Source organism: Oncorhynchus gorbuscha, linkage group LG07 (assembly GCF_021184085.1).
Source record: "Oncorhynchus gorbuscha isolate QuinsamMale2020 ecotype Even-year linkage group LG07, OgorEven_v1.0, whole genome shotgun sequence".
NCBI lineage: Eukaryota > Metazoa > Chordata > Actinopteri > Salmoniformes > Salmonidae > Oncorhynchus > Oncorhynchus gorbuscha.
The window spans coordinates 27,895,241-27,915,598 of NC_060179.1; the positions used below are offsets into that span (position 1 = coordinate 27,895,241).

The 20,358-nt window shown below is 41.9% G+C and overlaps 1 protein-coding gene across 8 annotated transcripts; it reads right to left on the reverse strand.

The window, feature by feature from the left end:
- Nucleotides 1-3,052: 3,052 nt before the first annotated feature.
- LOC124039737 (restin homolog) lies at nucleotides 3,053-19,608 on the reverse strand. 8 transcript variants are annotated; one of them, XM_046356027.1, is made up of 18 exons: nucleotides 19,466-19,608; nucleotides 17,283-17,459; nucleotides 16,934-17,024; nucleotides 16,528-16,761; nucleotides 16,210-16,359; nucleotides 14,128-14,364; nucleotides 13,836-13,940; nucleotides 13,367-13,618; nucleotides 12,862-12,957; nucleotides 10,101-10,325; nucleotides 7,339-7,450; nucleotides 7,090-7,113; nucleotides 5,860-5,909; nucleotides 5,482-5,715; nucleotides 4,106-4,231; nucleotides 3,627-3,863; nucleotides 3,442-3,546; nucleotides 3,053-3,246 (listed from the first exon to the last, which is right to left on the reverse strand). In XM_046356027.1, exons 4-18 carry the CDS (start codon nucleotides 16,708-16,710, stop codon nucleotides 3,211-3,213), a joined length of 2,172 nt encoding a protein of 723 aa, XP_046211983.1. In that variant the 5' UTR covers nucleotides 16,711-16,761; nucleotides 16,934-17,024; nucleotides 17,283-17,459; nucleotides 19,466-19,608; the 3' UTR covers nucleotides 3,053-3,210. The 8 variants fall into 8 exon arrangements, with proteins under 8 accessions (XP_046211983.1, XP_046211981.1, XP_046211987.1 ...); XM_046356025.1 differs by lacking the exon at nucleotides 19,466-19,608 and adding an exon at nucleotides 17,550-18,087; XM_046356031.1 differs by lacking the exon at nucleotides 19,466-19,608 and having other exon boundaries at nucleotides 5,482-5,712; nucleotides 17,283-18,089.
- Between the last annotated feature and the right edge of the window lie 750 nt (nucleotides 19,609-20,358).

Below are 20,358 nucleotides of genomic sequence, written 5' to 3' on the forward strand. Positions count from 1 at the left end.
AAACACTGATGTCACCCCTGTAAATGACTAGTCACAGTATCCACTATGCTTATATCATCAGGTACTTTATTTGTAAGCATATTAAAGTAGAAATAAGTCATATTACAACACAAGCTAGGTTTCCACTCAATTGGCGACAGATTTTCATGCAAATATTCTAATATTTGCATTTTCCCACCAGAGATGTTTCCATCAAATTGACTTGTTGCCGATAAAAGGCTGTGGGTGATGACATTGGGGCACATAAATACAACTTTTGCAGTTAAATTCCTGCATGTACCAAATGACAAATACAAGTAAAATGGGTTTCCATTGCATTTTCAACTCTACTGATGATTTTGCCACAAAATATGTTGCGTTATAGAGCGAATGTGCCCACTGTGGTATCTACTGTAGCCAACCGCTCGAAGATACAGTGGGGGCATAGCCTACATGAGATTATTATTTATTATTTTATTTGTCAAAAAGCAGCCAAGCATCGATCATCATGTCAGAATAAGACCCTGGATGTTGATTGGAAAGGAGCATCAAGTTCATCACCTCGCACTTTCACCTCCCTGAAGTGAAGAAACTTCCATGCTTTCCCGAGTCATAGTGGGAGGACCAGACGGCATGTCATGTTGTTTACTTCAATATGATGGTTATTGTACCCCATGATGAAACCGAGAAGGGGACAGTGGATCGGTCTCAATCCATTTGTCCATCTGAACGTTAGTCACACACGATCTCAGACACCACTGGCCCAATTTCGACAAAACTTGGGTGAATAATGCGTCCTGCGATAGAGTTCCAGCATTTACAAAATTACACTGATTGGCCCAAGGCAGAAGCTATAATAATTAACTGAAATGTGGAAGAGGCGAAGTGAGAGGGATAACTGGGCACAAAATGTGTCTTCTCCTGCAGGTGGTGTTTTTTCTTTGGCCCATGACATAAGAGTACAGGGAGTGGATTAGCTAAAGAGACTGCAGCGGTCAACATCCAGGGCTGCCTGCTGGCCCGGGCAACATCTGCCAAGCTCACCGGGCCAGTTAATCAAGCTTTCATATAGCAAGACCCGATGAGAAGTTTGATATGTGCCCTAGCCAACCACACAAAGGCACGATGGATTCATTTTCCCAGGTTGACACAGACATGCTCAGGAAAGTGATATCACAACTTAAGCCATGAGCTGGCCTGGCAACATCTGCCTTCTCGATCCTATTCCACCACCTTCAAAATAGTTTTTAATTGCATATCTAAAGTACAATCTATTGTTAATCAATTTTTTTCATTTTTGAAAAAAATCCAAATCTGGTTTTCGTGCCCACCACAGCAGAGAGACAGCCTTGGTTAACGTGGTAAATTATCTTAGAGCCAACACAGATGCCAATCACCTCTGTGCTTGTACTCTTATATTTAAGTGCATGTGAATTTCTTGCATAGCAATCAGTGCAAACTTGTAGCATATTCAAAGTTTAAAAAGCTTTCTAAAGTTTGTAATTTCCACTTTAAAATGTCAGACTTGATTAGCCCTAACGTAAAATGCAGCAACCCCAACAAAAAACATCCACATTTACTGTTGCTGCAGGATTATCTTCCCGCTATAACAAACTGCCTCAAATTAAGATCCTACATTTTTATTTTTATTTATTTAACCTTTATTTAACTAGGCAAATCAGTTAAGAACAAATTCTTATTTAGAATGACGGTCTACCCCGGCCAAACTCCAACCCGGACGACGCTGGGCCAATTGTGCGCACTGCCCTATGGAACAACCAATCACGGCCAGTTGTGAAACGCCTAGAATCGAACCAGGGTCTGTAGTAACTCATTTAGCACTGAGATGCAGTGCCTTAGACCGCTGCGAACCTCGGGAGTTACATCTGTACTTTACTTGCATAAAAAGGTTGAATTGAAACCTGGTAACCCACAAGAAACATGCATTTCAATGCAAAACGACAAAAGGACAAAGATAACAGTCGCTCATTCCAACAGAGTAGGAGTGTACCACAGGCTATGTTCAGTTCTTGTGATTGGACTCTATACACTACCGTTCAAAAGTTTGGGGTCACTTAAAAATGTCCTTGTTTTTGAAAGAAAAGCAATTTTTTCATCCATTAAAATAACATCAAATTGATCAGAAATACAGTAAAGACATTGTTAATATTGTAAATTACTATTGTAGCTGGAAACGGCTGATTTTGTATGGAATTTCTTCATAGGCGTACAGAGGCCCATTATCAGCAACCATCACTCCTGTGTTCCATTGGCACGTTGTGTTAGCTAACCCAAGTTCATAATTTTAAAAGGCTACCACTGAGGAAGTACAGTTCCCGCTCAGCCCAGTCAAAACTGTTCGCTGCTCTGGCCCCCCAATGGTGGAACAAACTCCCTCACGACGCCAGGACAGCGGAGTCAATCACCACCTCCGGAGACACCTGAAACCCCACCTCTTTAAGGAATATCTAGGATAGGATAAAGTAATCCTTCTCACCTCCCCCCCCCTTAAAATATTTAGATGCACTATTGTAAAGTGGCTGTTCCACTGGATGTCATAAGGTGAATGCACCAATTTGTAAGTCGCTCTGGATAAGAGCGTCTGCTAAATGACTTAAATGTAAATGTAATCATTAGAAAACCCTTTTGCAATTACGTTAGCACAGCTGAAAACTGTGGTGCTGATTAAAGAAGCAATAAAACTGGCCTTCTTCAGACTAGTTGAGTATCTGGAGCATCAGCATTTGTGGCTTCGATTACAGGCTCAAAATGGCCAGAAACAAAGAACTCTCTTCTGAAACTAGCCAGTCTATTCTTGTTCTGAGAAATGAAGGATATTCCATGCGAGAAATTGCTAAGAAACTGAAGATCTTGTACAACGCTGTGTTTTACTCCCTTCACAGAACAGTGAAAACTGGCTCTAACCAGAATATAAAGAGGAGTGGGAGGCCCCGGTGCACAACTGAGCAAGAGGACAAGTACATTAGAGTGTCTAGTTTGAGAAAAAGGCGCCTCACAAGTCCTCAACTGGCAGCTTCAATAAATAGTACCCGCAAAACACCAGTCTCAACATCAACAGAGAAGAGGCAACTCAGGGATGCTGGCCTTCTAGGTAGAGTTGCAATGAAAAAGCCATATCTCAGACTGACCAATTAAAATAAAACAGATTAAGATGGGCAAAAGAACACAGACACAGGACAGAGGAATTGTAAAAACACATGGTCCTGGTCTTCAATGGTCTTCCTTTTGGCCCTTGTACAAATGGAGCTGGAGAGAGAAAGTGGAATTGTGAGTGAAACATTACATCAGACTTGAACAAGAATCTAATATCAGTGCTTTAAAAGATTAGATAATAGGTGAGAGGGAGGGGGAGAAATAGAGAGAGAGAGACAGACAGACAAACAACCAAAGACACAGAACAAACATAACAGGTAGTGGAGGTTGTGGGGTAGCTGGTCATACCGTTCTGCGGTCCAGCACATCTTGAAGCATATAGCGGATTCTGGGAGAGGTCCTCCTTCTCTCCTGTATCAGATTAATCTGGGTGTAGTGTTCATCCATTCTGGGCTGTGGAAGTATAGAGCGGCTAAGTGAATGCTATTGACTTAAACAGACGCACATCAATAAATCCATACAGACAGACAGACCTGGTTCTTCTCAGAGTCCAAGTCTTTGCCAATGGTGAAGAGTATTGTGCACAGACCCTCTAGCGAATCATCATCTCCATCCTTTATTAGCTTTACGATGCAGTAGTCTATGAGGCCCTCGGTCATCATCTTCAACTTGAACAAATGGCAGATGAATGTGATGTTGCATAGCAACTCCCGCTGCCCCTCTGCCTTAGCCTCCTCCAGCTCCTCCCTCAGTCGCTGACGGTCCTCCTCCTGGAAGGAAATCAGGATGTCTGTTCAGCCTGCCTTGTACTACTAATACAAATTGCATTGGACAAAACAAGGTACAGGTGTTACAATGATCAGTTGAAGGGAATACTTTAAATGTAATATCAATGTAAAGTTAATCAATTACAATTGTTTATAAAATAATAAGGTATTATGAAGAGAAATAAAGTTGATGTAATGTGGATTTTGACATCTCAAAGATGAAATGTTGCTGTATGAGGTGCTACCTCAGTGGTGGTGTCGAGTTCCCTCTGCTTTTCTTTTAAGATCTTTCTATTATCCTTCTCAAAGCCCTTCTGGCATTGGTTCAGCAGCAGCTTGCGGAAATTTACTGTCACTCCAGGTATTTTGAGCTGAAAGGGCAGAATATGAAGGAGACAAACTCATTAACGGGTTTTCCGATTATGGAGCGAGAGAGAGAGTTAGATTTGAATTAGTTCGGATTAGATTCTGAACATTGACCACTATTACATTACTGTATTGGATACTTATTTGGTAGATATACAGTCACTAGTGAAGGTCTACACCCCTTGCACACAGTCTTCACATTTTTGCTGCCTTCAAATAACAGAAGGGTTCAAAATCTGGATTTCTACCTACAGATCTACACAAACTACTTCACATTTTCAAAATGAAAGACAAATGAATAAAAATTGAAATGTGAAGAAATATTGATTGCGTATGTCTTCACACCGCAGTTAGCCCAATACTTGGTGGAAGCACTTTTTGCAGCCATTACAGCTGTGAATCATTTTGAATAAGATTCTACAAACATTACACAACTCTTAGGGCATTGTTTTTAGTCAAACTTGCTTAAGCTCAGTACATTTGGTTAAGAATCATTGATGGACAGCAATATTCAAACCTTGTCTATATATTTTTCACGCAGATTTAAGTCAGGGGGTTGATACTGTACCACTCAGAAACACTCAATACCTATTGGAATGCCATTGGTGTGTTTTTTGCATTAAAATGTGCTTAACTGTCCCACTAAAAGGGCACTCTATCCCATGGTTAAGTTTGTAGAAGACTATGGCGGGTTTTCCTTAAACCTTTCAAATGCATTTCGATCTTGACAAACTCCCCAGTTGCTGCCGGTGACAAACACACCCATAACATGTTGCCACCACAATACTTGAAAATGTTGACTCCAATGCTTCCCACAGTTGTGTCATGTTGGCTGGATGTCCATTGGGTGGTGGAATATTCTCAATACACAGGAAACAGTTGAGCGTGAAAAACCCAGCAGTGTTGCAGTTCTTAACACATTCAAACCAGTGCGCCTGGCACCTACTACCATATCCCGTTCAAAAGCATTTACATGTTTTGTCTCACATACACAATTCACATCTCAATTGTCTCAAGGCTTACAAATCCTTCCCTCTCCATCTACACTGATTGAAGTGGATTTAACAAGTACATCAATAACGGATTTGAGCTTTTACCAGCTCAGTCTGTTATGGAAAAAGTGTTCCTAATGTTTTGTACACTCAGTGTATGTTGCCCTAAGAGTTGGTAAAATTGTATTAAAAACAATAAAACAGCTGTTGGTGACAGGCAAACACAAATACACACATGGAGACTTGTACAGATGCATACATACCCCCTTGAGTTGGTTGCACACCTTTGCATAGACCTCAGCGCTGGTAGGGTTTAAGATGACCCTCTCATATATAGAGTCAATGATGCCCTGGAGTTTGTCCTCTGTGTCAATGGTGAATGCACTCACTACCTTCATTGACTGATGGAAGTTCTTGGGAGTCAGGCTGGTCAGGATGTTATCCATTTGTTCATACATTTCCTCTGTCTTCACTGTCTCTAGCTCCACAAGGTCCTGCTTCAAGTAATAAGTTAAGGGGGCAGAAGAGGGAGTAAGCAGAGTTCAATAATAAAGGGGCAGCATCACCAACAGATATTATCTCCATCGTTATTCAACCAGGAGCGTATTACACATGTACATATTAATCTGACCACATCTTACCAAGTCCTTTTCTTCCACTGCCTGTCTGCTAGTGCTAAGAGAACTGATAGCTGAGTGGGAGAAGAGAGAGAAAGAGAGAGAGGAAATGAAAACAAGAAGAAAGGAGGTTGTATGCCAGTCCTGTATGTTAGGTACTTCACTTGATGCCAGTAATTGTGCTGTGATGGTACTACCCAACTAGCACATTTGGTTCATTGGAAGTTGTGGGAACGTACATTTTTGGTTTCCCATTAGTTCTGGAAACGAAGTCACAAGTTTCCTGACTGGTAAAACTGAACGTTTTTTAAATTCTCCACATTTCTCCCAAAGTATTGAATGGAAGTGAAAAAGTAGCCTGTTCAGGGAACGTACATACATGTTTCAAGGAGGTTCTGAGAGCGTTTTACTATGTTTCCCTGAAGTTTTTCCTGGGAGGTGGTGTTAACATTCTGAGAACTAAAATGATAGGTAATTAAATAACGTTCTGAGAATGTTTCAACACTGCTAATTTCATTTAACTGATTTTAATTCCAAGCATAGATAGGACACATGGACATGATTTTGCTTAAGCTTTAATCATGCAAACACATTTTGAATTGTGGTATGCCGTCAGTGAGACTTGAACCTATGATCTTGGAATTAGTCCACAGTGCCACCACGACGGAGCTATCACGCCATGTTTTTTTTACTCACACAAAACTGTTCATTTCAGTTTATTTAAACAGACCACATTTCAAAGGGAACAAGCACTCATTAAAATCAGGTGTGGCCAATTAGTGGGTGCGGCCAACACACATGAACACACTTAACAAGATAGGAAATATATGTTTTTAAATAAAATTCTTAGAAACTTTTTTAAATGTTACTAATGTTTTCTTGTGTTTTTTTAATAGAAAGTTTTCTTAATGTTCTGAGAACATGACAAATAGAACATTTTGGAATCCTGTAGAAAACTTTATCATGAAGTAAAGTACTGAAAAACGTTGTTTCTTAAAACATTCTCTGAACAATTTGAGAACATTATTTGCAATAGAACCATGAGGAAACCTGTGGGAAATGTTAAGATGAAGTACTGAAATTCTCACCAAAGAAACAATGGTTTTCAGAACATTATGTGCTAGTTGGGTAATCTGCACCATTTCCAGAACGTGGTGGGAAGGTTGTATGCAAACTAACCATAGGACAACCATGCTCTCACCAAGATCTAAGAAACATATGGTTCTCAGAACGTTGTGCTAGCTGGGTACTTACTGTATGGTCCCAGACTTTCTTCAACTGTTGAAAGAAATAGAGAAAAAAATGTATGTATGAAGGAATTTGGCTTGTGGACAGAAATAGTAGGCCTTGGGTTGCAAGAATCCCAGTAATTTAACCAATATTCTCAGGTTGGCAGATTCCCTGTATGAGGAAGGAATAAGCAGGGAATCTAAATTCCTCTAACCAGGATTTCTGGAGAATCTGGGCATGCTGGGAAAAATTTTGCAGACCTAAAATAAGCACCTGATTTAGAAAACTCCACAAATTGCAACTTGGAGGAATCTTCAAATTGCTGTTGCATTTCAGAGGCACATGTCCTCACTTCATCAAAAGCCTCAGTGATGCTGGGCAATTTCTATAAACAGACAAGGAAACATACAGGACATCAGATATACCACAAACCCATTTCAGAAAAACTTCTTAATACACCGCAACATGGTAAAAGTCAACATATAAGGTGTTTATATAAATGGTTATATGTAGTGAGCAGAGATAGAAGTTTGCTATATTATTGTTTAAATATATATTTATAATACCTTTTCAAAAAAGTTCATCAAAAACAGATCAAAACAATGAACTAAAGGTTCACAAGATATTAATTAATCAAGTCTTCCTGGTTTGTGAATGATGTCAATTTCTCCCAGTTACTTTCGAATAAAGGATTTTGGAGTCTCAAGGTATATGTATGTCAAGCTTTCCATATTAAAGATATCTTGGATTATCATTTTTGGGCTTCTACTTTATACCAGTTCCCGGTAATGGCTTTTTTACTTGGAGCAAGGTACCTTTAACAAGTATTTGTTACTGCCCATGACATTCTCTGGGACACAATAAATGGGTGTGGTTGGCATCTACATAGCCACACAGCTGCCAGCATGGCTGTTGTATAGTTAGCTGTTGACTTTTGATTCTAGGTGTGATAAAAAAAACGACTTGTTTCTCCAACAGAACTCTCCATGTTCTTGAGTTTGAAGAAGTACAGTGCATTCGGAAAGCATTCAGACCCCTTTCTTTTTCTACATTTTGTTACATTATAGCCGTATTATAAAATGGATTAAATTAATGAAAAATCTTCCCCCATAATGACCCCATAATGACAAGGCAAAAACAGGTTTACATTTTTCTTAGCAAATATTCAGACCCTTTGCTATGAGAGTCGAAATTGAGCTCAGGTGCATCCTGTTTCCATTGATCAACCTTGAGATGTTTGTAAAACTTCATTATGGTCCACCTTTGGTGAAATCAATTGATTGGACACCTGTCTATATAAGGTCCCACAGTTGACTGTGCATGTCAGAGAAAAAAACCGAGCCATGAGGTCAAAGGAAATATTCATAAAGCTCCGAGACAGGATTGTGTCGGGGGAAGAATACCCCCAAAAAATTCTGCAGCATTGAAGGTCCCCATGAACACAGTGGCCTTCATCATTCTTAAATGGAAGAAGTTAGGAACCACCAAGACTCTTCCTAGAGCTGTCCGCCTGGCCAAACTGACCAATCAGGAGAGAAGGGCCTTGGTCAGGGAGGTGAACAAGAACCCGATGGTCACTGACAGAGCTCCAGAGTTACTCTGTGGAGATGAGAGCATTCCAGAAGGACAACCATCTCTGCACCAATCAGGCCTTTATGGTAGAGTGGCCAGACTGAAGCCACTTCTCAGTAAAAGGCATGATAGCCCACTTGTCAAAAGGCACCTAAAGGACTCTCAGACCATGTGAAACAAGATTATCAGAGGCAGGGACTGGGAGACTAGTCAGAACCGAGGGAAAGATTAAAAGAGCAAAGTACAGAGATCCTTGATGAAGAGCACTCAGGACCTCAGACTAGGGTGAAGGTTCACCTTCCAACAGGACAACAACCCTAAGCACACAGCCAAGACAACGCATGAGTGGCTTCGGGACATGAACCCGATCTAACATCAAAGGAGAGACCTGACAATAGCTGTGCAGTGACACTCCCCATCCAGCCTGACAGAGCTTGAGAGGGTCTTTAGAGAAGAATGGGAGAAACTCCCCAAATACAGGTGTGCCAAGCTTGTAGCGTCATACCCAAGAAGACTCGAGGCCGTAATCGCTGCTACAGGTGCCTCAACAAAGTACTGAGTAACGGGTCTGAATAGTTATGTAAATGTGATCTGTTTTTTAAGTTTAATACATTTGCAAAAATGCCTAAAAATGTGTTTTTGCTTCGTCATTATGGGGTATTGTGTGTAGATTGATGAGGGACAAAAACGAATCAATTTTAGTATAAGGCTGTAAACGTAACAAAATGTGGAAAGTCAAGGGGTCTGAATACTTTTTGAATGCACTGTATGTTGGGTACTGCATATATTGTCCCAGTCTTCCTCTGAGATGTCTATATTCAGTTCCTTTTCCCATTTTGCTTTAATATAACGAATTGAGTCTATCAGGCCATGACACAGTGAAGAGGTTGTCTTCGACATTGCCTGTTTATATGCATTTCGAATCACGTGGATAGTCATATGTGGTATGAAAGAAGGCTCTGTCATTTTTTTCTCTTTTTCAAAATAGTCCATTAACTGTAAGTATCTGAAGAAATCTTGGTTTTCCATCCCACATTTCTCCTTGGAATGAAAACAGAGTTCTCCATCCTCTACAATTGGCACACAATGCTGTCATGCCTCTCTCAGCACATTCCTTAAATGTTTTATCGTAGATACCTGGTTTAAATTTAGAATCAAACGCAAACCATTTCAACATTCTGATTTCCTTTTCCAGGTTGTGTTCTACAATCCAAAACAAGAGGTCTAGTGTAAATGATGATATAGGGTTAAGTATTCCTGTACTCCCAAATGGGTCTTTATCCCCAGCTGAAGTTGTCTATAGTATAAGTGCTGAATGATATTGACTGACCAATACAGAGAAAATAAATACCTTTGTTCAAAACTGATCCAAACATTTCCCCTTATAAATGTTCAAACTTTACACACTTCAAAATGTGCTTGTAAACATCTGTAGCACTTTATTCGAGCGATATTGATTTTACCTGTAGGAAATGGGGGTAGACATCTATGTGTGGAAGCTGTCTACCCTCTGTTTCGGTTCTCTTCAGCTCATCAAGCTCCTGCTCCAGTGTCTGTAGGAGTCCCTCAGCCTCACTCACCATCTCCTTCTCTTTAGCTTGGATCACCGCTCTCACCTCTGAGCACCTTGTCTCAATCAGCTTGGTGAAGAACCTCTCACTGTCCTCTATTGTAGCCTGTGATAAGCACTATCAAAAGAGAGAGAAAGAGGCATCTTGTTGAGACATTTGGCTCAGAAACTTTGGTAAGCATTGTCTGCGTCCCGAATACTCAGCACTTCCCCCAAAGTATTGACTTGCATACTCCCCGTCATGATTGATGGGCTGCGGGGATAGCTGACGTTTTACGGGTTCCTGACAAATACTGCTAATTTGTGTTTTTTAATGCTGATCTTAACTTTTTGTTACATAATGTCTCTGCCATAATGTCCTATGATCGAAAATGGCTTCTGGACATCAGAGCACCTTAATTTGGATGAAGATTTCTACTTCAACGAGTCAGCAGCTCTAGACGTTCTTCTTACTTTGTACCAGGCCCTAATCCCTGGGACTTGAAAGAGGAAGCAGCGGCTACAAAGAGACAGGCGAGGCGGCATGCTAATGAGATTACGTCGGCGAACAAATAGACGGCCATTTCCCTCTGTTCTGATGGCGAATGTGCAGTCACTGGAGAACAAACTGGATGAACTCCGTTCGAGACTATCCTTTCAACGAGACCTAAAGAACTGTAATATCCTATGTTTCTCAGAGTCTTGGCTGAACAAGGTCATGGATAAGAGATATCTCGTGGGTTTCTCCATGCATCGTCTAGACAGGACGGCAGCCTCGGGTAAGACTAGGGGATGGGGGTGTACCTCTTTGTTAATAGCAGCTGGTGCGTGATCTCTATTGTTTAGCAAGTCTCTAGTTTTTGCTCCTCTAAGTTGTATACCTCGCAGCTGTCTACTTACCACCACAAACCAATGCTGGCACTAAGACTTCACTCAACAAGCTGTATAGAGCAATAAGCAAACAAAAAAATGCACATCCAGAAGCAGCGCTTCTTGTGGTCAGTGATTTTTGTATTTATCATTGGTACTTTTTACCCCTTTTTCTCCCCAATTTCATATCATCAAATTGGTAGTTACAGTCTTGTCCCATCGTTGCAACACCCGTAGGGACTCAGGATAGACGACGGTCGAGAGCCATGCGTCCTCCGAAATATGACCCCGCCAAGCCACACTGCTTCTTGACACACTGCTCCCTTAAACTGGAAGCCAGCCACACCAATGTGTTGGAGGAAACACCGTACATCTGGCGACCGAAGGCAGTTTGCACACGCCCTGCCACCACAAGGAGTCGCTAGAGAGCGATGGGACAAGGGCATCCCATCCGGCCAAACCCTCCCCTATCCCAGATGGCGCTGGGCCAATTGTGCGATCCCTAATGGGTCCCCCGGTCGCGGATGGTGATTTTAATGCAGGGAAACTGAAATCCGTTTCAGCTCACTTTTATCAGCATTTCAACTGTGCAACTAGAGGTGACAAAAATCATCTTTGTTCACCTTTACTCCACACACACAAAAAAATACAAGGCTCTCCCTCCCCCTCCATTTAGCAAAACTGATCATAACTGCATCCTCCTGATTCCTGCTTACAAGCGAAAACGCAAAAAAGAAGTACCAGTGATGTGCTCAATACGGTAGTGGTCCGATGAAGTGGATGCTAGCTACAGGACTGTTTTGCTAGTACATACTGGAATATGTTCCGAGATTTATCTGATAACATTGATGTGTTTACCACATCGGTCACCAGCCTGACAGCACTTGAGTGGATCTGCAGAGAAGAATGGGAGAAACTCCCCACATACAGGTGTGCCAAGCTTGTAGCATGATACCCAAGAAGACTTGAGGCTGCAATCGCTTCCAAATGTGCTTCAACGAAGTACTGAGTAAAGCGTTTGATATTTCCAGTTTACTTTTTTATAAATTACCAAAAATGTTTTTTTTTTTTTTTAAACGGTTTTTGCTTTGTCATTATAGGGTATTGTGTGTAGATTGATGAGTGGAAAAAACTCTCATCAATTTTAGAATAAGTTTGTAACGTAACAAAAAGTGGAAAATGTCAAGAGGTCTGAATACTTTCCGAATGCAATGTATGTTGGTTACCCAAAATAAATGCAAATAAAAAAAGCAAACAATTGAGATTCACCCATAGACGAGCCCTAAAACAGCTCATCACACAGTGTGGGTGACCGCATACTGTTTCTGAAAGTGGGCGTTGCAAAAGTAGTGTGTGGACCAACCGCGATGGGTCTAACATTAGTGCTCCACTATCCGTTAGACCAGCTTAATGTTTACATAGCAGGTGAAGAGAACTAACGTAGCAGATTAGGAGAATTAAAGTGTCAGGTTGGGAGAATGAGGATAAGGATAGGAAAAGGGTTAGGGTTAGCTAAAATGCGTGGCAGGTTAGAATAATTCACGTGGCAGGTTAGGAGAATGAGGTTAAGGTTAGGAACAGGTTTAGGCTTAGCTAAAATGCTACAGTTGTCAACAATAGACTCATCGTGCAGCCCAATCAGCCACGCAAAATGGTCTTGAGTGGCTACAAATCTGCCCAATTACATGATTCACTTTCCATACAATCACTTCTGTTGATCCTCCCACTTCTGTTGACACGACCACTTTCAGACACACTAAATGTGTGCAGTTATCCAGGACTCCATCAGTCAGCTAATGTCGCACCTTTAGAGACTCCACTTCCTGTCTCAGTTTCTGTAGTTCCTCCTCTCTCTCCTGGATTATCTGTTGGCATGTCTTCAACTGCACATTCACCTTTTTCTGTGGACAAACATACAGATAGTTGTAATTGACATCACACAATGGATCAAACCACATCCCTCTCTGATAGATACAGTACCAGTCAAAGGTTTGGACACACCTACTCATTCCAGTGTTTTTCTTAATTTTGACTATTTTCTAAAATGTAGAATAATAGTGAAGACATCAAAACTATGAAATAACATACATGGAATCATGTATTAACCAAAAAAATTGTTAAACAAATCAAAATATATTTTATATTTGAGAATCTTCAAAGTAGCCACCATTTGCCTTGATGATAGCTTTCTATACTTTTGGCATTCTCTCAACCAGCTTCATGAGGTAGTCATGAATGTATTTCAATTAACAGCCTGCCACATATCTATGTACCTCTTATACTAAGCCTATAATGGTATCCCATCCACACCTTTTTGGTAGCCCCCCAAGCAGCAGCTGAGTCTTCAGCTTTCAGCTTATCATCATGATGAGCACATGTGTTCTCCTGTAGTGGTATAGATGTGCTGATCAGCTTCTGATTCTTCATGGCTAATGACTTATAGTGAGGACGCAAAACAGGTTCTGTGTCTCCAGGTCCCGTGTGTTTCTCAGCATCATTGTCAGCTTGCAGCCCGGTCTTCTCCATCTTTTCCACCAACTCACCAAGCTGGGCCGTTTCTTTCTGGAGAGAGAAATACACACACAACAGAAACATTACATCACTCATCTAAAACATTACATTTTGGCAATGCAATAATCTGTAATATTATAGAATTGATAGAACTGTAATTCCTACAATTGATACATATAAACCACATAATATGGGTTTAATAGCATAGAACAAGAAAATGAAACAACTAAGAGGGTAGATATGGGTGTTTATAAATAAATGGTCATACCTTTCGGAGGTCCAGCACATCCTGCAGCATGCTTGTGATTCTGGGGGAGGTTGTCCTATTCTTCACAATCTTCACAATCATGTTGTAGTACTGATCCATTCTGGGCTGTGGAAGTATAGACAGGCCAAGTGAATGTAGTTGACTGATTTATAGATCTGAATCTATTGGATTGATCAATCCCAAAATGTGGAATAAAAATGCCATTAATTTTGCTGTCATGGATAAAAAATCAAATGTTTTTATTCTGTTCAAAAACAGACAGACGGATGGATGGACAGACAAAATTCTGTACCCTGGCCTTCTTAAAGTCCAAGTCCTTGCCGATGGTGTAGAGTAATGTGCAGAGACCCTCCAGAGAGTTATCATCTTGGTTCTTCAGCAGCTGTACGATGACGTCGTGCATGACGTGCTCAGTCAGCATCTTCAACTTGAACAACTCACACATTAACTTGATATTGCCTAGCGACTGCCTCCGCTCCTCGGTCTTGGCCTCCTCCAGCTCCTCCCACACTCGCTGGCGCTCCTCCTCCTGGAAGGAATAAGGAAAGTTAACAAGTTAAACCACAAATTGTTACTAGTTAGATAACAAACCATGTTCCAATTATCAATTGAAGGGAATAGCACCACAATATGCACTGCTCAAAAAAATAAAGGGAACACTAAAATAACACATCCTAGATCTGAATGATTGAAATATTCTTATTAAATACTTTTTTCTTTACATAGTTGAATGTGCTGACAACAAAATCACACAAAAATTATCAATGGAAATCAAATTTATCAACCCATGGAGGTCTGGATTTGGAGTCACACTCAAAATGAAAGTGGAAAACCACACTACAGGCTGATCCAACTTTGATGTAATGTCCTTAAAACAAGTCAAAATGAGGCTCAGTAGTGTGTGTGGCCTCCACATGCCTGTATTACCTCCCTACAACGCCTGGGCATGCTCCTGATGAGGTGGTGGATGGTCTCCTGAGGGATCTCCTCCCAGACCTGGACTAAAGCATCCGCCAAGTCCTGGACAGTCTGTGGTGCAATGTGGCGTTGGTGGATGGAGCGAGACATGATGTCCCAGATGTGCTCAATTGGATTCAGGTCTGGGGAACGGGCGGGCCAGTCCATAGCATCAATGCCTTCCTCTTGCAGGAACTGCTGACACACTCCAGCCACATGAGGTCTAGCATTGTCTTGCATTAGGAGGAACCCAGGGCCAACCGCACCAGCATATGGTCTCACAAGGGGTCTGATCTCACCTCGGTACCTAATGGCAGTCAGGCTACCTCTGGCGAGCACATGGAGGGCTGTGAGGCCCCCCAAAGAAATGCCACCCCACACCATGACTGACCCACCGCCAAACCGGTCATGCTGGAGGATGTTGCAGGCAGCAGAACGTTCTCCACGGCATCTCCAGACTGTCACGTCTTTCACATGTGCTCAGTGTGAACCTGCTTTCATCTGTGAAGAGCACAGGGCGCCAGTGGCGAATTTTCCAATCTTGGAATTCTCTGGCAAATGCCAAACGTCCTGCACGGTGTTGGGCTGTAAGCACAACCCCCACCTGTGGACGTCGGACCCTCATACCACCCTCATGGAGTCTGTTTCTGACCGGTTGAGCAGACACATGCACATTTGTGGCCTGCTTGAGGTCATTTTGCAGGGCTCTGGCAGTGCTCCTCTTGCTCCTCCTTGCACAAAGGCGGAGGTAGAGGTCCTGCTGCTGGGTTGTTTCCCTCCTACGGCCTCCTCCACGTCTCCTGATGTACTGGCCTGTCTCCTAGTAGCGCCTCCATGCTCTGGACACTACGCTGACAGACACAGCAAACCTTCTTGCCACAGCTTGCATTGATGGTCCCTCCTAGATGAGCTGCACTACCTGAGCCACTTGTCGGGTTGTAGACTTCGTCTCATGCTACCACTAGAGTGAAAGCACCGCCAGCATTCAAAAGTGACCAAAACATCAGCCAGGAAGCATAGGAATTGAGAAGTGGTCTGTGGTTATCACCTGCAGAACCACTCCTTTATTGGGGGCGTCTTGCTAATTGCCTATAATTTCCACCTGTTGTCTATTCCATTCGCACAACAACATGTGAAATTTATTGTCAATCAGGGTTGCTTCCTAAGTGGACAGTTTGATTTCACAGAAGTGTGATTGACTTGGAGTTACATTGTGTTGTTTAAGTGTTCCCTTTATTTTTTGGAGCATTGTATTACCAATGCACAGTTAGGGCAACATAATCAATCGCACATCAAAGCATTAAAATCATACAGAGGAATGAATATAATTTAGATCAGATTAGAATATCTCAAAAAGATGTTTCAAAATGTTGGTCTATAAGGTAGTCCACAGTCTCTGAAGGGATGGATGTGCTACCTTGGTGATGGCATCCACCATCTCCTGTTTTTGCCGGAAGATTTCGCAACTGTTTCTCGCCATGTTCTCAAAGTTTGCTTGGACTCGGTTCAGAAACAGCGTGCGGAAATTTACTGTCACTCCTGGTTTGGCAGCGGTGGGTACTCTAAGCTGAGGAGGAAGATATGCAGAAGGGAGAAAAAAAACACAGGTTAAAAGCACAATATGTATGATTTCCTGCTGTTCTTGGTGTGTGGTCACTGGCATTTGACAAAAAAATAGCAATCACCTCTGAGAAACAGACAAAATAAAAACAGACGGAGAATTGTATAGACTTACCCCCATGAGGCAGCGGCAGATGTTGGCATAGGTCACAGATCTGGTAGGATGTGCCAGGGCCCTCTCATATATGAGGTGAATGATGCCCTTCAGTCTGGCCTCTGTGTTAATGGTGAACTCAGTAATTGCCAACATCGATTGCTGGAAGTTGTTCTGATTTACCCTGTCCAGGATGTTATCCATTTGAGCATACAGTTCCTGTGTCTTCTCTGGCTCTGGATCCTGAAAATCCTTCTTCAAGTTATAAATTGGAGGACAGGTGAGGCAGTGACAGACATCAAAGTTAAAGAGGGTAAGGAGGTCAGAGAAACAATTAGGGGGCAGTGTGATATCACCAACAATTTAATCAGGAGGGAATCACTGAACACACATGTACCTACTGTGTACATAGAAACTCTGGACTTACCAAGTTCTGTTTTTCCACAGCCTGTCCACTGGAAGGGAGCTGGTGACTGGGTTTGTTGTTTGCATGTCTTCTTGGTCCCACTCATCTTCTTCTGTGGACAAACACGCACTGGTATTGAGGCAATACTACCGTGGTATTACAACATACACTCTTCCTGAATGTTATATTGTGATAGATAGAAATGTGTCTTTGCCTTCTCTGGTAGATGGGAGGGGCCTGTGTTATTCACTGAACTCACATGACATGTATAAAGTACAATGTACACGTAGACTAATTTCATACTGTGAAACATTCAATGATAATCCATGTAGTTTAGTCACCGCAGACAGGAAAACGTTATTATCCATACCTTTTTCTTGTTAACCAGGTGCTGATTTCTCAGCATGTTTGCTGAGTATTTCCTCAGTATATGACTGTTTCCAGATTCAGTGTCATCCGTTTGCAATCCAGTCTTCTTCCTTTTTTCAATTTCATCCAATTTGGTGTTTGTGTTTAGTACAGGTATTGGGGTGTAGGTCTCTCTGCACTGAAAGCATATCTGGTAAGGTTACTTTGGTCATCCTGATCCCAGTTACCAATACATCATTTGCAATAACTGTACACAGGGAATTCTCACCGGATTCAGTAAACCCACAGATTAGACAATTTATTTTTTCTGATCCAAAATATCAATAGTTTGAGCCACACTTGTTGAGTCACTGTAGGTTACTAACGTGCGATATTTCCGGTGCAGTCTTAATAAAACACGTCACTGTACTGCTACAGCGCAATTGTTGGTTTTGTTTCTTGTACTGCTAGCGTACCAAAATATAGACCACCGTCTGTACTTTCCAACGTCGGCAAATGACTCGTTCTGGTTAGAACAAACAACGAGGTGGGCGGAGCCAAACACGAGCTAGCGAGAGCCTATTGGCGCTTTCTAGCATATATTTGCGTATTTCCGTTAGTAAACGACTCTGAAGTGAACGTGTATAATAACTCAATTCGCACATGCGCTTCTTCTAAAGAACGACATTTTAGAAACGTTGGCAACATTTCTAAAATGTTTTTCTAAAAAAACATTGTCCACTCTGTTCGTAACATATTTTAGTTTTGGAAACAGTGAAAAAAGGAGGAACCCGTACACAGTTCCTGATAGTATCACTGCTCTTTATTCAGCGTTTCGCTACACTCGCGATATTTGTCAGATTTGAGTTAACGTATCCGCCTCACGGCCTTCGTCAGAGCGTTTGTGAGTTTATTCTTCTTCTTCGTCTTCTATGAGGTTTAACGGTGGTTGGCATCCAATTTGTTGCATTACCGCCACCTACTAGACTGGAGTACAACTCCATTACATTTAATGTATTCCTACTTCATGCCATCATAAGGAAAAGATGGGACATCACCACTTAACACACCCTTCTGCTGTCAAGTCTCACACACCCAAATACCGCTATGCAGCTGCCACCACAACCTCAATTTTCTGAGACTTCCGATCCAACCCTATAGTACAATTAATAACCATTGTTATAAATGCTAAAAATCCCATTTTACTGAAACTTATGTCACCTTTTGGCCTATCCCTCTGTACTGGTATATCTCTACTACTCTCACCACTCCTCCCCCTTAACCCATCTTCCTCTACTTTCTTCAATGCCTCAGTATATGACAACTTCTGCACTACTGTAACCCTGGAAACGGCAACCTGCTTCTCTCGGCACGGGACATTTCTGATCCCCAGCTCCATAGGCACCCCTACAATTAACACATTCCACTACTTTCCCCAATACTACACATTCCCTTGTCTCATGCCCTTCTGCACATTTCTCACAGCTTGGACCCTCCTTTATACACACTGCTGCCACATACCCATAAGCACATACCCATAAGCTTGACACCTGTAACATTTTAATGTATTCGGAACATACGCTCATATATATCCTAACTTCACTTTGTCAGGGAAAGACTCAACTTCAAAACCCAAAAGAACAGACAAAGAATCTTCTGTTTCCCAACTCTCGCCACCCTGTCCACGTTGCATCAAATGACGAGCAATCACATACACCGGAAATCTTTGCCCTCAGCTAGGCAACTTTTATATCTACTGCCACCCTGGTTAACACTCCTTTCATTGGTGCCCTTTTCTTGAGAACAAAACAATTCACTTTTCTTACCCCCATTCATTTGACTTTGAGCGCATTCTTCCTCTGCCCAACAGAAACACAAACAATTATCACAAGACCACCTCTAGTTACCCTCACCGATTCCACATGACCCAACACTTTTTTCACCCACTGTGAAACCACAAATGTATCAGCCAAAAGGCAAGAGTCCACTTTTTCCATAAACTTCACTCCTACTGTCAGACTCTTCTTCATCCTGATCCTCAGTGCATACCTCGGTCTAACTTTACTGCAAATACCACCTCCTATACTTCACCTTAATTCACTTCCCTTTCCCCTCCTGTCTTCAGCTCCCTCTGCGTACACCTTCTACCATTCTTCTTTGACAAACCATCTTTTTTAACATAATTTTTATCTGACTCAAGCTTACCCGCTTCTTCCCTCTCTCTCTTAGGGCTCTTCTCCCTCTCTTTTTCCCCTCTACCCCTCTTCTCCTCCGTTTTCCAAGTACACGTCTTCTTATGATAATACTGCTGCTCCATTCCTGACACCCATCTTGTTCTTGCTTTCTCTAGGCACTCCATTTTCCCTTTCTTTCTCGACTCGTCATGACCCTCGACTCAATACTATCTCCTGTTGTAAGTTTTTTTTTAAATTTAGCACCCTTATGTAGACCTAGCCCCACCCACATCCGTTCCACGCATCGAATGACATTACTCAATGACGTGGATCCCAATCTCAAATTCACTATTGAATGTGACACTAAACGTGTTCATTTCCTTGATATGTGGACTGAGAAATCGACTAGAACCCTGTTTACAACTCTGTATAGAAAAGTAACCGAAAGAAACACTCTATTACATGGGGACAGCTTCCACCCTGACTTACAAGAAGCCAGTTTTTCAGACTGCACAATACAGAATATGCCACTCCACAGAGGACTATCTAGAAAAAGCAGCGGAGATTCGCAATAGGTTTCTAAGAAGAGGCTATTCACCACAATGTGTGGATGAAGCTCTTAATTTGGCATTGGGGAAAACACGAGATGAACTGCTACAAAAAAGACCCACTAGCGCTAACGAACACTCTGTAATGTTCACAACCACATGTGCTTTGAACTCGCGGAAAGTGGGAGATGCTGTCAAGAAACACTTGCATGTTTTATCATCGGACCCAGCTTTGCAGGCTGAATTTAAGAATCCACCACTTATTGTATATAGGAGAGGTCACAATGTACGCAATAAATTGGTCCATGCCAACTGCCAGCCACAAAAGAAAATAGAGAGCCAGGTTCTTTTAAGCCCTCTTCCGAATGGTAGCTAT

What these genes read in the sequence shown, in the direction of transcription:
- LOC124039737 (XM_046356027.1), bottom strand. Translation starts at nt 16,710, where the DNA reads ATGGATAACATCCTGGACAGGGTAAATCAGAACAACTTCCAGCAATCG. An exon ending in TGGTGGATGCCATCACCAAG is followed by an intron (nt 14,365 to 16,209) that starts GTAGCACATCCA and finishes TATTCCTTCCAG; the next exon opens with GAGGAGGAGCGCCAGCGAGT. An exon ending in AACTCGACACCACCACTGAG is followed by an intron (nt 3,864 to 4,105) that starts GTAGCACCTCAT and finishes ATTTCCTTCCAG; the next exon opens with GAGGAGGACCGTCAGCGACT.